Source organism: Pipistrellus kuhlii, unplaced genomic scaffold, assembly GCF_014108245.1.
Source record: "Pipistrellus kuhlii isolate mPipKuh1 unplaced genomic scaffold, mPipKuh1.p scaffold_m20_p_14, whole genome shotgun sequence".
NCBI classification, from domain to species: domain Eukaryota; kingdom Metazoa; phylum Chordata; class Mammalia; order Chiroptera; family Vespertilionidae; genus Pipistrellus; species Pipistrellus kuhlii.
The window spans coordinates 8,452,355-8,468,257 of record NW_023425449.1 but is presented as its reverse complement, the minus strand read 5'-3'; the positions used below and the strand labels follow the sequence as shown (position 1 = coordinate 8,468,257).

Genomic DNA, 15,903 nt, shown 5'->3' with positions numbered 1-15,903 from the left:
CCGAGGGATCAGCAGGAGGCAGCTGATCCATGTTTCTCTCTCATTGACATTTTTTGGTTTTCTTTTAATACATTGTATTTATTTTTTACAGATAGGAAGGGAGAGGGATAGAGAGTTAGAAATATCAATGAGAGAGAAACATCAATCGGCTGTCTCCTGCACACTCCCCACTGGGGATGTGCCCGCAACCAAGGTACATGCCCTTGACAGGAATCGAACCCGGGATCCTTGAGTCTGCAGCTTGATGCTCTATCCACCGAGCCAAACCAGCTAGGGCCATTTCCTTCTTCTTTAATATATATATATATATATATATATATATATATATATATATATATATATATATATATATATGTGTGTGTGTGTGTGTGTATATGTGTGTGTGTGTGTGTATACACACACACACATATATATACACATATATATGTATATATATACACACATATATATACATATATATATATATTTTTTTTTAATTGATTTCAGAGAGAAAGGGACAGGAAGAGATAGAAACATCAATGATGAGAGAGAATCATTGACCGGGTGCCTCCTGTGCGCCCCACACTGGGGATCGAGCCTGCAACCCAGGCATACACCCTGACCGGGAATCGAACCCTGACCTCCTGGTACATAGGCTGACACTCAACCTCTGAGCCATGCTGGCTGGGCTGCTTCCTCCTTTAAACAAACTTCTGTAGTCCGTGGTCCCCTGGGACACCCTGTGAGGGCGCTGAGGGTGGTAGGAACAGAAGGATCGGGGGCCCGAACTTCGGAAGGACAGCCCCACCCACAGCAAGCCTGCCTGTTGGCTTCCGGCTGCGGCCTCTCACGCTGTGTCCAGGAGGCTGGGGATTTGTGGCCACCAGGGATCTGTCCGGCCCCGAGGGAAACCATGGGATAAAATGAATTAAACAAAGACAACGGAACAAATACAGACCAGATCCTGACAAAACAACTGTTGTTTTTTGGCAGCGGTCGCTTCCATTTGAAACAAATACAGATTTTTTTTTTTTTTTTTTGGATGATTCCTTATGCTTTTGAAAAACAGCACTTCTTTTTCTCACAGCCTGGCGGGGGGAAGAGGGGGGTAGGGTTTCGCTGAAGAGTGATAAAACCATGGGGGCAGCAGAAGCACTGGACTCGGAGCTGCCATTACCCTTCCAGATCTTCTTCACCTGATGACTCCCCACTCACAGCTCATGACTTCAGTCCAATGTCACCTCCTCCAGGCAGCCCTCCCAGGTTGGCTGGACGCCTTCCTCTGACTCCCTGGCACTGTACACATGACCCTACTCCTGCTCCTCTGAATTTTCCTCAGGGTATTGGAAGGACCCCGTCACAGTCTGTCTGCTCCACTGGCACGTGAGCTTGGTCTGCCTCAGTTTGGATTCCCCAGAGCCTAGCTCCATGTCCTCGTGCATGTAGCTGGCGCTCCATACGTGTCCATCTGCTGAAGGAACAGTGGCCGAGGTCCAGGCTCCGGCCTCCCAGCTCTCGGATGTTCCTCAAGTCCTAAAAATACTCTTCCTCCGTCAGAAGCGGGGTCATGGGAAGATGAGAGAGACGGGAACAGCACTCCTTCCTCTCCTCATCTCGAGCAAGAGAAAGCTCAGAGCACAAGGACATCTGGGAGCCGGCCCCCAGCTGCAGACACCAGGAGGAGGACCGTGACGGCTAAGGACCCGCTGCCTTGCTGTCTGCGGCATCCCCGGTACCCAGCCCAGTGCCTGGCACATCGCAGGTGTTCAACAGCAACTTGTGAGCGGACAAATGAACCCACATCTATGCAACACGAACACGGGGATGACCGGCGATCCTCCCTCGCTGATCTCACCCAGGCCGTAAGCTCGGAGACTGACAGGATGTCTGCTCTTTCCTCAGGATGCTGAATAAGACCATGTGCTTCATACAACAGGTGCTTAATGGACTTGACAGCCACCATCTCTCTCTTTTTTTAAAAAAATATTTTATTTATTGATTTTCCACAGAGAGGAAGGAAGAGGGATAGAGAGCTAGAAACGCCGATGAGAGAGAGACATCAACCAGCTGCCTCCTGCACACCCCCTGTCGGGGATGTGCCCGCAACCAATGTACATGCCCTTGACCAGAATCAAACCTGGGACCTTTCAGTCCGCAGACCGATGCTCTATCCACTGAGCCAAACCGGTTTCGGCCACAGTTTCTCTTTCCACAATTATAATGTTACACAATTTGCAATAGATTATTTAATGTCTCTCCCCTATCATACATGGCAGTGCTTGTTCTGTTCAGCCTTTTAGCTCAAATATCTAGCATGGTGTCTGACATCTGGTCAATTTTTTAAAATATAGGGTGAGCCTCCCAAAATGTATACGTGCTTTAACAGCTGATAGCTCCATTTTGAAAAGGAAATATATTTTAATAAACACTGCTTTTACACTTATTCAAAGTGTGTGTGTGTGTGTCCATGTCTGGAGGACACCCTACATATTGGAATGACTGACTGAATTAGTCAAAGTTGTTCAAACGGCTAGAAGAACAACAGTGAATAAAACAGATTTGAAACATCAATCGCTCGATCCCTGTCCCCATGGAGCCAGTTCCCACCAGCTCACGCACCAGACTGCACAACTCCACAGTCATCAGGGCCAAGTGCAGTATTCACACCACAGGAATTGACGAACATTACCAATCAGAGCTTTTCCCCCTGGAGATCCCATCGCTGAGAGGAGCCAGGCATAAACAAAACCAACAGGTAAGAAACATGTATTGCGTTAGATGCTCTAGGTGCTGCAGAAAAAAAATTAACAGGAGAAGGGAACTGGGAGTGAGGAGAGAAAGGAGCTTCTGTTTTAAATAGTGTGGCCGGAAGGTGACCGCACTGGAAAGATTATTTTACACGGGGACCTGAAGGAGGCAATATGAAAAAGGAGGGACTGGACCTCGTAGGAGGGGATCAAGGGAAGTGATGTTTCCTTAGATAGGAGGCTGGGGGGGGGGGGGGGGAGTCAGGTGATCAAATGGAGTGAAAGAATATTGCCTATGAAAACCCTACACACAGACCTCAGATCCTGACTCCTTTAAGTAATGTTGGTTTGTGAGTTCTATTCTGAATCAACCTGATACAGCAACATAGGACATGTTGGGTTTTTATAACGAAAGATCTCACCAAACTCAAGCAGCGCCTCGCCAGAGAGCAGTCCTTGGCGCTAGCTGAGAGCCAGCAGAATGTGCTTGTTTCTCCGAGTTCCCGGAGAAGTTCCGGAGGGACGCTAAGGGTGTCTGCTCAGCCCTCCAGGTGCAGTAAATCAGGGAGGATTTGACAACGCGGAGTCCAAATCCCTCCTCCGCGCGTCCCCAGCCTCTCCCACGCACCGGAGATGTCAGAGCCTCCGTTCCCTGTGACCTCCGAACGCTGGCCGGTGCCCGGCCCCGAGAACTCGGACAACTTCCGCCTGGATCCCCTGGACCAGGGCCCGGGGCAGACCGGCCGCCGTGGCTGACGTCGTCCTGGGTGAAACCAGAGGGCTTTTACTGACGTTTCAGAAGTTTGGGCAAGCCGCCTGGCATACGGTTGACATCAGTGACAATTTAGTCTCTCCCTTGGAGTTCAAGCAAAATGAACATCCTTAAGGACATGCTCCTGCCGTTATTTACGCGAAGATGTGAAAATCAAAACTGGTCAACCACACCACGGAGGAGAGAGGGGTATGGTTAGGGCTGCTCAAGGCCCGATGCATGAAATCCATGCAAGAGTAGGCCTTCCTGCCCTCCAGCCGCCAGCAGGCACCAGGGACCCAGCTCCCCTCGCAGCCCTGGCTTCACCCGGAAGGTCATCTGGAAGGACGTCCGGTCCGATTAGCATATTACTTTTTTTTATTATTATAGATTTCACTCTGTGGGAACCAGTGGGATCGCCACCTGCTCAAACTCAAAAGCTCGTCAGAGTAACGGCTCCACAGACACAGGCAAAACCCAAGCCTGCGTGTGGGGGGCCCCGGTTCCCTCCTCTTATCGTGTCTGAAAGCACTCATCTTATTCTGGCAGCTGCAGCTGGACTTACAGGCCTTCGACGATAACTGTGAGTCATCGGCCTTGCGCGTCTCGGCCGGGAGAAGCAAAACAAGCCCCGGGTCCGGAGGAAAGCCACCTGTCCGCCAGGCACCGCCAGCTGCGCTCGCACCCGCCCTTCGGTCTGTCTCATCCGTTTCCCACCAGTTCACCTGCCCACTATCGAGACTTCAGTTTTCTGTCAAGATTGGAAAAGAAGGTGGGGGCCAAGACCGGTTTGGCTCAATGGATAGAGCGTAGGCTTGGGGGACTGAAGGGACCCGGGTTCGATTCCGGTCAAGAGCATGTACCTTGGTTGCGGGCATATCCCCAGTAGGGGGTGTGCAAGAAGCAGCTGATCGATGACTCTCTCATTGATGTTTCTAGCTTTCTATCTCTCTCCCTTCCTCTCTGTACAAAAATCAATAAAATACATTAAAAAAAAAAAAAAAAGAAGGTGGGAGACCCCCAAAATAAAGACTTAGAACGTAAGTAAATCTGATTGAATTCAGTTGATCTGAATAATAAACGTGAGCGAATAACGCCGTAGCCTGGCAGAGCGCCTGGCAATGTGCAGAGGGCTGCCACAGCACCACATCCTCAGTGTGAACCTCCTACTGACAGGCCCTCCCAGGGGGAGAGCTACTTTAACATGTAGGTTAGTGGTTTCCAAACCTGAGCTTACCTCAGCATCCTCTGGAGGCCTGTTAAAACACACATCCCTGCCCATCGGGGTGGCCCAGTGGTTGAGCATGTACCTATGAACCGGGAGGTCAGTGTTCAATTCCCAGTCAGGGCACATGCCCGGGTTGCAGGCTCCATCCCCAGAAACATCATTGATGTTTCTACCTCTCTCTCCCTCTCTCTTTCACTCTGAAATCAGTAAAATAAAATAAAACACATTTCTAAGCCTCACTCTGAGTCTAGCGTAGGGCCTGGGAATTTGAATTTCCAACAGATTTCCCCACAACGTTGAAGCTGCCGTCGGGGGACCCCACTTTGAGAACCACTTGGAAATAAGAAATCACAGAAGCTCTACAAGGTTCACACTCACGCCTCCCGGCCGTGTGATAATTCTTTCACAGCTGGGATTTCTCCACTGGCATTTAGTCAGTGCAGTTCTCCCACGGGGCCCTACTCATCCAGATTACCCTCCCCCCGCTTTCAAATCCTGCTCCCCGGCTCAGCCAGAGCACACTGCACCCAAGGATCTCCCAGTCCCGGGGCCCGGCAGCTCAGCTGTGCGGGAGCCCGGACCCACTCTCCCGGCTCAGCGGGGCCCTGCCTCTGCCCGGACGGTCTCCGCTGTTTACTCTGAGGCTGCGTGCTCCACGCTCTGTGGTGGGCGGCCCCCAAGCTCAGGCCCTGACCTTCCCGTTCTCCCTCCAAGACTCATCCGTTTGCAGGGTCAGTGAGCACCACCACGCACAACCAGCTCGGCATTTCCGGGAACTCTGATCCTCCGTCTCCGGCTGCACCCAACCATGTGTGTGGGCCCTTTCCCGCAGTCACTGGTTTTCTCTCAAAACCAGGTTTCCTCTCTGAAGCTGTCCGTCCCCCCCATCGCATGCCATCAAGTCCTCCCTGGAGCAGAGATTGTTGCTGCGGTCTCCTCATTAGTGCCATGGGTATAAGAAACATGTGCGCTGAATTGACTGGGCTGATGAGAAGTGCAACCTAATTGCATAGTTCTCCTATTTTAGTCTCCATGTGGGCAGCACAAGGGAAGCCAAGATCTGAGTATTTCTTGGGTTTTGAACATGTAAGAGAAACACTGATTTTTTTTCTCCTGCCCCTCCCCCGCCATGAAGCCCATAGAAAAGTCAGTAAATATTGAACAAATAAATGAGTAGGTGGATGGATGTGACACTATTGTAGTTAGCTAGTTCTTAATAACTAGAGGCCGGATGCATGAAATTCATGCAAGAGTAGGCTTTCCTTCCCCCCAGCTGCCAGTACCAGCTTCCCTCACAGCCCCGGCTTCATCCGGAAGGTTATCTGGAAGGACGTCCGTCTAATTAGCATATTACACTTTTATTATTATAGATAGGAAAGGAGCAAAGGGGAGGCCAGACATACATAGGCATGTCATTTGCTTGGGTTTATATCTCTTCCCTCATCCCGCCCCCTCATGCCCCAAACAAACTATTCCAGTAGGCAGTTTGGTCTAGCTAGCATCTCCCTGACAACAAGCTCTGCATTTTTCTTCTTTCCTTCTTTAACTTGCTAGGGGAAAAACCCCTCCACAATGCCTTCCCTGATTGCCCTATCGCTCTCTCTCTCTGATGTCTTGTAGCCTTTTGTCTCAGCACTATTTACATTCCCAAAACACCATGTTCTGAATAGCCTATATAATAAAGACGGAATATGCAAATGTAATGTCCCTCCATGACAAAGATTTGGCTGGTCCATAGCCAAGAAGGAGGGAATATGCAAATTGACGTGACAAAGATGGCGGCGGCCATTCCGGGCCTCTGAGCAGCGCACAGGTGAGGAGCAACCGGGATGGAGTGGGACGCCTGCTATGAGGGGGGGCGGTAGGGCCAAAGCAAAGGTGGAAGGAAGCAGCCAGAGCGAAGGCCCGGGTCCCAGGTGCCAGAGGGAAGCTGGTGCTGTCAATCAGGGGAAGGAAGGCCTATTCTTCCATGAATCTCCTTGCATGGGGCCTCTAGTATGTACATAATGTATTTGCATATATATTAGCTTTATTGAGTTATAAGGGACATATTTAAAGCATACAAATTAATAATTGTGACATATCAACATATGCCATCAGCCAAGATAGTGATATACCCATCATCCTAAACCCTCCCAATTCTCCCCTGCCTCTTGGGAATCCCTCCTCCTGCCCTGGCCCCCAGGCAACCACTTTATAACGTTGGCATTTTCTGAAGTTTTATATCAATGGAATCTTTTTATTTCACGATTGGACCAGTTAGCACCTCCAGGACAGTGTGGAGTAGACGTAAGGAGAGTGGAGATACTGCCGTGTTCCTTACTGTAGGAGGAAAGCATGTAGTCAGACTCAAGCACAGTCTTGGGTGTGATATTAACTATAGGCTTTTTCAGATGCCTCTCATTAGGTTGAGGAATTTCCCCTTTATTCCTAAGTGTCTGAAAGTTTTTATAATGAGTGAGTGTTGGGTATTATCCAATGCTTTTTTTTTTCTGCATCTACTGAAATAATCATGTCTTTTTTTTTTTTTTTTTTTTAAATCTGTTAATATGGTTAACAGATATATATTGCTTGGGGTTTTTTAGACTTGATTATATATAGATTCTATTTGCTAAGTTCTTAAGAATTTCTGCATCTAAATTGATGAGGAACGTTGGTTACAGCTTTCTTATTTTAATAACGTGACTGTTTTTCTAGCTCAAGCCTCTTGATTAAGCTGTAATATAAAAGCTATTAAATCACATAACTATCTTGGGAAACATAATGTCAGGGACATATCTGAAAAATGAAAGCAATAAAGTACATTTAGTATGGCTCTTGAGCAAGAAAAATATGTGAAAGTTGGACAAGAAAGTTTACTTTTTTTTTTTTTTTTTTTTTTTTTTTTGTGCCAAGTTAAGTTTTCTAAATGTTGCATTGTCATTATTCTTCGCGGTAGATTAAATATTCTACCGAAGGAGGGAAAGGAAAGAAAAATCCCTTGTTAAAAAAACAAAAAAGAAAGAAGGAAAAGGAAACAAGATAAAATTCTTTCTTATCAGTGGGAATTCAAGGGGAAGGGAATGATGGGGAAAACAGAGGGCTGAAGACAGGCCCATTTCATGAGAGGCCCCCCCGCCCCCAGCCCCTTTTTGGGGCTGAGCCTTCTGAGAAGAAACTCCTTGTGGAGGGGGAGGGGGAGTTCCTAAAGAGGCTGGGGCAGGAGGGGAAGGGGGAAGTACCGGGAGAGGATGGAGCCTGTCTAACAAGCTGTTTAGGTGGCTGAAACCGGTTTGGCTCAGTGGATAGAGCATCGGCCTGCGGACTGAAAGGTCCCAGGTTCGATTCTGATCAAGGGTATGTACCTTGGTTGCAGGCACATCCACACTCTTCCTGAGGGCCTACTATGTGCTCGGCTCTGGCCTAGGCACTATGATGGCAGAGGGCGAGGGGGGGGGGGCGGGGAATTCAACACAAAATATATGAATCACAAAACCTGGTTTGTATTGTTAGAGAGGCAATGACTTGTCTGGCTGAGGGGCCACGGATGAATGAAATGGGCCCTGATAAAGGAAGGGGGAGCGGGAGAGAAGAGAAGGGCAGTATGGATGCACCGACCAAGCAATCTTACTTCTGCACGTTGTCTGATCCGCGTTGAGGATGTATCCTTGTTTACACCTGCAGACGTACGAGCCAGGGGTGTTGATGCAGAAGTGGGCACAGTTATGCTCCAGGAGGCTGCACATGTGGGCCACTGGGAAGAAACACATAGCAAGTTAAGGCAATGACGATGCCTTCTCTAACTTCACGTACCCTGCCAGCATCTACACCACATGTGTCAAACACAAGGCCCGCGAGCCAAATCCGTCCCGCCAGGCCTTGCAATGTGGCCCGCACCGTGCTGTCATCACTGCACTCCGCTGCGTTTCCATCACAATGACAGTTTATGACTGTTCAGTAAACCATTCGGCCCGCGATTTAGGCTGGATTTTAGATTTTGGCCCCTTCTCTGATTGAGTTCGACACCCCTAATCTACACTAATAAAAGAGTAAGATGCAAATTGACCATACCTTCACGGTGCCCACTAGCCAATCAGGAGTGAGTATGCAAATTAACCCAACAAGGATGGCAGGTCAATTTGCATTTACACTGGCATGGAGCAGCTGGGAGCAGGGTGGGACACAGAGGTTCCCCATTGCCCAGTCGCTCCAGGCCTCCGGGCAGCTTGGGAAGGTGGAAAGGTGGCTCCGGCTGGAGTGAAGGTGGTGCCGGCAGCCAGGGGAAGGAAGGCCCATTCTTGCACGAATCTTCTTGCATCAGGCCTCTAGTTTATTCATAACCTACTCTGGGATGGAGAGAGCAGGGCCCGAAGAGAAACGAGCTTCGGTCCCCAGCCTCACGGGGGTTTACAGCCTCTGGTCAGAGGAGACAGTTCTAGATAGATGCTATCCGCCGTACCTAGATAAAGGAGCATGGAGGGCTGAAGGGGAATGACATCAGGCTAAGCCAAATACAATTGCCAATATCCAATAGAACCAGGCCTAAATGACCGACAAAAGGAGACATGTTCTGGTTCAATGAATAATACCCGACTGGTAGGTAGGAAGATCAGGAAGCCTGCTGCTACCAGAGGGAGCTTTGGCAAGTGTGTGGGTTTCAGTAGGCAGCAATGGAGCTGGAGGAAAAGCTATTCGTTAAATGAGAAGAATCAACAGTTTTACCCTGAGCAGTGGTTAGTGCATCACCCTGCACACGGAAGGGCCACAAGTTTGATTCCCAGTCAAGGGCATGTACCTGGGTTGTAGGTTTGATCCTAAGCCCCAGTAGGGGTGCATGCAGCAGGCAACCAACTGATGTGTCTCTCTCTCACATCGGTGTTTCTCTCCCCCTACCTCTCTTCCACTCTCTCTAAAAAACAGGTAAATAATCAATGGTAAAAATATCCTCGGGTAAATATTAACAACAACCAAAAAGGAATCAACGGCTTCTCAGAATCATAAGTCCCAAGAGTAGTGAAATGTCTTAATATGCAAAAGTGTTACGCTGAATTTGGAGAGTAAAATAATGCATTCATATGTTCCATGTTTCATAAGCTTTATGTCTCATTTTGAAATATTTCTGCAATTAGTTTCTGAAGTACCTCAGCCTTCAGATAGATCACTTCTTGCATAAATCTGTCTGGAGCTCATAAAAATTCTTATTTTTTTAAATATTTTAATTTGTGACTTTACTCAAAATGATGCAACTTGAACATATTTAAAACTTACCAACATCAGTATAAACAAGTTATGCAAGTGTTCTCAAAAACAAGAAGGGTGACCATATGTAGAAATAGATTTATAAAAGCTAAAATAAAAGAGGCTCTCAAAAGCCAAGAACAATCCCATTAACCCATTGCTTAGAAAAACTCAGCTACCAATGCAAGCGATGGTAAAACTTAGGTATATGTCTCCTTACTTCTCAGTAAGAAACATGGGGAGCACTATATGAACTAGGGGAGTAAAACTTATTTCATAACGATATGATTTAGAATGATCATTCTGAGCTGACGACTATAAGCTCCTGAGATACAAATAAGACACAGGTAAGTTCATAGAGTAAATACAATCAATCATTTTTTTCTTGGGTGTGAAATAAATGTCTGTTTTTGTGACCATGGGCAACCGTAGTAATCTCTTCGTATGTATGACATGGAGAAGATAAGAGCATCTACCTCATAAGGGCCTTGTAATTGTTAAAATAATAATAAAGTGCTTAGATAGTGCTCAGTACCTGGGGAATGAGTGCGCAGACGTGTTAACCATGATGCAGCAAAGGACAGGCATGATGGCCTTCTGTTCTGTTTTACACACATGGGTTTATCCTACATATGTTGACCCTCAACTTGCACTCATTCCCCAGGTACTGAGCACCCCACCGTCCCCCACTGGGGATGTGCCCACAACCAATGTACATGCCTTTGACCGGAATCGAACCTGGGACCTTTTAGTCCGCAGACCGACGCTCTACCACTGAGCCAAACCGGTTTCAGCTCATCAGCACTTTTCAAGCTGTGTTATGTCTCCTTAGCAGGTCACACAAGTAACAAGAAGTCTGGACTCATTTTTTTGCTGTTGTTGTTGTTGTTTTTAAATGAAATAGAAAGAAACAATAGGAATTATCATTCCTTTCCTGGCTTAAGGCAGTTATCCCTACTACATAGTGGTAAGCTCCCACTCATCTTCCAAGTCTGTTAGCACACAGTGGTTACAACGTGGGTTCAGAGCCAGAATGCCTGGGCTTGCATTTCAACTCCACCACTCAGTGCTGTGTAACCTGGGACAAGTCATGAAGTCTCTCTGGGTCTCAGTTTCCTTTTCGATAAAACGGGAATTTATAACTAGCACCTACTTCACAGGTTTGCTGTGTGCATAAAATGAGGTAACATATGCTAATTGCTCAAAACGGCACATATGAAAGTCAACAAATTATGATCTCCTGCTTAAAGCTCTCCTGGAGCCCCGAGGTCAGTGGTTGGCAAACTCATGAGTCAACAGAGCCAAGTATCAACAGCGCAACGATGGACATTTCTTTTGGAGAGCCGAAAACGGACTTCTGCGCATGGGCCACGAAGTTTCAATCGCACTGTACGTGTGCGCCCGCACGTGGTATTTTGTGGAAGAGCCACACTCGGGGCCAAAGAGCCACATGTGGCTCACGAGCCTCCGTTTACTGACCATGGTCCTAGGTGGGCCCAGGCTTTCTTGTTTGTTTGTTCATCCTATAACCTGAGGATATTTTTCCATTACTTTTCAGAGAGAGAGAGAGAGAAAGAGAGAGGGAAACATCAATGTGAGAGAGATATCAATTGGCTGCCTCCCACATGACTGGAAGCAAACTGGCAACCAAGTACATGCCCTTGACCAGAAATCAAACCCAAGACCCTTTCGTGCCAAAAAATCACCATGTCTACCTTGGTGCCAAAAAAATCACCAAGTCGCCGAATCCGGTTTGGCTCAGCGGTAGAGCATCAGTCTGCGAACTCCAAGGTCCCAGGTTCGATTCCGGTCAAGGGCAGGTACCTTGGTTGCAGGCACATCCCCAGTAGGGGGTGTGCAAGAGGCAGCTGATTGATGTTTCTCTCTCATCGATGTTTCTAGCTCTCTATCTCTCTCCCTTCCTCTCTGTAAAAAAAATCAATAAAATATATATTTTTTTTTAAATCGCCACGTCTACCTTGGCCTTTGCTGAGCCCCTCGCAGGCAGTGTCCCCGGAATGAGGCAGCACAGACTGAACCTGGCAGACGGATAGAGGGACCCTCACGATGCCCCCGGGAGAGCCCCAGGGGCGGGACTTACTGCACAGCTTGTTCTGGAACACGGAGATCAGCGACTCCATCTGGCTGAAGTTGGCCACCAGGAAGACGTGGTCCTCGTGCGGCTCGCTGCCGATGGCCTTCAGCGTGTTGAGGTCCACCTGGCCCACGCCGATGGCGAAGATCAGGATGCCCGTGTCCCGCGCCTTCGCGGCCACCTCGGCCACGGAGTCCTGCGGCCGCCCGTCCGTCACGATCATGATGACGCGGGGCACGTGCTCGCGCAGGGGCCGGGCGCCCTCGGCCTCGGAGAAGGCGATGTTCAGGGCGTACTGGATGGCCAGCCCCGTCATGGTGCCCGTGGACAGGTGCCGCATCCGCGCGACGGCGCGCTCCACCTCGGACCGCCTCTTGAAGGTCTTGAGGGAGAACTCGCGCTTCACGGTGCTGCCGTACTGCAGCAGGCCCACGCGGGTGACGTCGGGGCCGATGTCCAGGAACTGCAGGATGTCCACCAGGAACTCCTTGACCTTGGCATAGTCGTGGGCGTTGACGCTGCGGGAGCTGTCGATGATGAACACCAGGTCCGCCCGCTTGTTCTCGCAGGAGCTCTCTGGGGAAAGAGGGGCGTCACACACGTTAGAAGGGTGTGAGGAAGGCCCTGACCGGTCTGGCTCAGCAGATAAGAGCGTCGGTCTGCAGACTGAAAGGTCCTGGGTTCGATTCCGGTCAAGGGCATGAACTTGGTTGCGAGCATATCCCCAGTGGGGGGGGTGCAGGAAGCAGCTGATCGATGTTTCTCTCTCACCAATGTTTCTAACTCTCTATCCCTCTCCCTACCTCTCTGTAAAAAATCAATATATATATATATATATATATATATATATATATACACACACACACACACACACACACACACACACACACACATATATATATATATATATATATATATATATATATATATATTTTTTTTTTTTTTTTTTTTTTTTTTTAAAGAGCCAGAACCGGTTTGGCTCAGTGGATAGAGCGTCGGCCTGCAGACTGAAAGGTCCCAGGTTTGATTCCTGACAAGGGCATATAACCTTGGTTTCGGGCACATTCCCAGTAGGGGGTGTTCAAGAGGCAGCTGATGGATGTTTCTAACTATCTATCCCTCTCTTTCCTCTCTGTAAAAAAAATTAAAAAAAAAATCAATAAAATACATTTTAAAAAATAAATAAATAAATAAAAATAAAGCAAAGTCTCCGATCTTCATCGGTTTCTCTTCCCACCTGGGAAAGTTGTAAGGGCGAATGCGAAAGCTGTAGGTGCTACAACTGGGTGACCATGAGTGTCGGCTACAAACAGATACTATTTCTTTTCACAAGACAAATGAACACTTTCGTTTCTAGAAAGTCATCAATACAGTTTTCAGGTGGCCAAACCCCCGACCGGGGTCAGAATGATTTCATTCTGTACTGTATGCCCCGGAAGCTCCCCCGGAAACTGCAGGGAACGTGGAATAAGCTAGGATAGAGACCGATGGCAACGACAGGGACCACGGTCTACCTGGGGAGACTCAGCTGAGCTTGCATGAACCTGGGTGGCACTGACACCAGCTGTGCGGAGAACAGGGACGTTAGTGGGCTGGGGTCAAGGTCCGGATACGAGCTGGTCCCGTGGATGCACAGTTTGAATGGAGAGAAGGCACCGATGGAGAGGGTGGATGGTAGAGTAAGTGATGGAGGGACTGCCAGGAGGCAGTGAGTCGGAGGGGTTGCCCAAAGGCTGTGATAAAAGGCCTTTACATTCAGACTGAGAAATCTGTACGTGATGCCACCTGGGTGGACATCGTATGGTCAGCATCATACGATGTAACTTCCGGCTTCTGCAGGTGAGCCATGTCAAAAAATCCAGTGAGTGTGGCAGTGGTTTGCAAGGTGAGTGATCAGGCCACTGCGGCAGTAACGTGGTGGAGAGAGGGACTCAGTCAGCGGTGGGAATGGCTAAGGGACCTGCCAAGAAGCATTTCCACAAAGGACACAGTTAAACTGGGAAAAGGCAGATGTTCTGTCTCTTCCTTATCACAACCACACCAGACTCACGCCTCACGCACCCAAGAAGGAGGCTCTCTGAGGCTGAAGTCCGGAGGGGGGAGGGAAGGATGCAGCTGGGGGGGTTAGAGGTCTCCTGCCCCAGAGGGAGGGCGGACGTGGGCACTCCTGCTGGGATTTCTCGCATGTTCTGAGCCACGGCCTCCAACCAGCGGGAGCCCCTCCTCCCTTCCCCAGTCTTTGCCGCGAAAGCCGCATTTGATAGGGATTAGAAAAGGAATCCCAAATGCTTGCCCTACTTCCCAAACACCACAGCTGCAAGGAGAGAAAGCCAACAATGAAACAGTGAGCCCAGTCATTAAAACGAGAACCAAGAAAGGCCCATGAGGTCATCATCCCGTCCAGGCCGGCCTGCCAGGCGGTGACTCTTCTGCACCCACACCTCACCTCACCCACTGCAGCCTCCCAAGTCTGACCATGTTAGGGGCGGACACACTCCCAAACGCCCCGTATCCCGGCAGGAAACCCACTTCCTGCCACACCCGCGTGTAGGATTGGGGGTTGTGTGAATTGAAGGCCCCAAGGGGCCCCAGAAGCTGGGAGGAGATCCATGCAAAACCCGGCCTTGGTGGAATGTGCTCAGATCCTTTTTCCAGAGGGCTTTTATCACCACGATCTCATTGGATGTGCAGAGCAAGCTGTTGAGAAAAGAGCCAGGAGGAGCACCACATCCATCGGGCAGAGGAGGAAATGGAGGTGCTGAGAGTTGGAAAACCTCTTGTAACTAAGAAAAAGAAAAGCCACATGGATGCAGCATGGAGACCCACCTTCCTGGGTGGTTGTGAGAATTTAAGAAAACAGCCCAGCCCAGCCCTGAGCCCCCAGGAGCGGCGCCCGCCCTGAGAGACACCGGGACGGGGTGCCTTTGTCTCAGGCGCACGAAGGCGCCGTGGTCTAGCGCGTGGCCCTGGGCTGGAGCCGTGGAAGCAGACCCCCGGGTCCCCAGAAAGAAGGCCAGGTCCGGAGCGAGGCTGAGTCCTTTCCAGGAATCCCAAATGACCTGCCCCCGCTCCCCGGTATCTCCCACCTTTGATGTGTGAACTTACGTGAGGGACAATGTGGCCCAATGCTCTCCACCTGCTGAGGACTGGACCAGGCCCAGGCCCTGCCACGGAGGGGGACACTCACAGAAGGGCCCGGGAAGGGAGAGAGGGAGGCAGACAGCGACTCTTCCTCTGAGGACGTGCTGCAGGCGGACGGAGACCGTACTGGCTCTCCGGGGCCAGTTCTTTCCTTCCCTGGATTCACAGGACTGAGAGGAATGGCCCAGACTTGTGTGCCTCCTGCCAAGAGCTTCTCCTCTGCTAAGCGTCTACTTGTATTTTTTAATTTAATAAAAAGGATGAAACCAGATGCTTGCCTCCCAAGATCAGGCTGTGAGCTGTTCCCATTCTCATTCCCCTGACAAGTGCTCACTGAGAGCTCAGAGGAGCAGGGCCAGGGGAGGCTGAGGGCTGGGACAGGAGAGACGGAGCCGAGGGCCTGGGGGGAGCAGGAGAGATGTGGCCCAGACAATACGCAAACGCCCAGGTGGAGTGGGGAAGGGAGATGGATTTCAGAAAATGGAGTATTTCATATTCATCCCCAGCAACGTTCCCATAAGCAGATGGTTTGTGGGCGCTTACAAAAAAAAAAAAAAAAAAAAAAAAATCTGTAGAGAATTGAATGATACTAGTGAAAAAATGTAACCATTTCTAGAACAGGGTAAGGGTATATTATATGGACTAGGTCAGTGGTCGGCAAACTCATGAGTCAACAGAGCCCAATATCAACAGTATGACAATTGAAATTTCTTTTGAGAGCCAAATTTTAAAAAATTAAACCCTA

At 49.2% G+C, this 15,903-nt stretch overlaps 1 protein-coding gene across 4 annotated transcripts in view; it reads right to left on the bottom strand.

The window, feature by feature from the left end:
• The window catches only part of MATN2 (matrilin 2), an 83,731-nt gene that overhangs the window by 41,405 nt on the left and 26,423 nt on the right, over positions 1–15,903 (bottom strand). For all 4 annotated transcript variants that reach the window (XM_045581329.1, XM_036436598.2, XM_036436595.2 and 1 more), the window contains exons 3-4: positions 12,024–12,593; positions 8,316–8,438 (exon numbers count right to left, since the gene is read on the bottom strand). In XM_045581329.1, the coding sequence (XP_045437285.1) occupies positions 8,316–8,438; positions 12,024–12,593 (693 nt within the window). The remainder of the gene's footprint in view (positions 1–8,315; positions 8,439–12,023; positions 12,594–15,903) is intronic.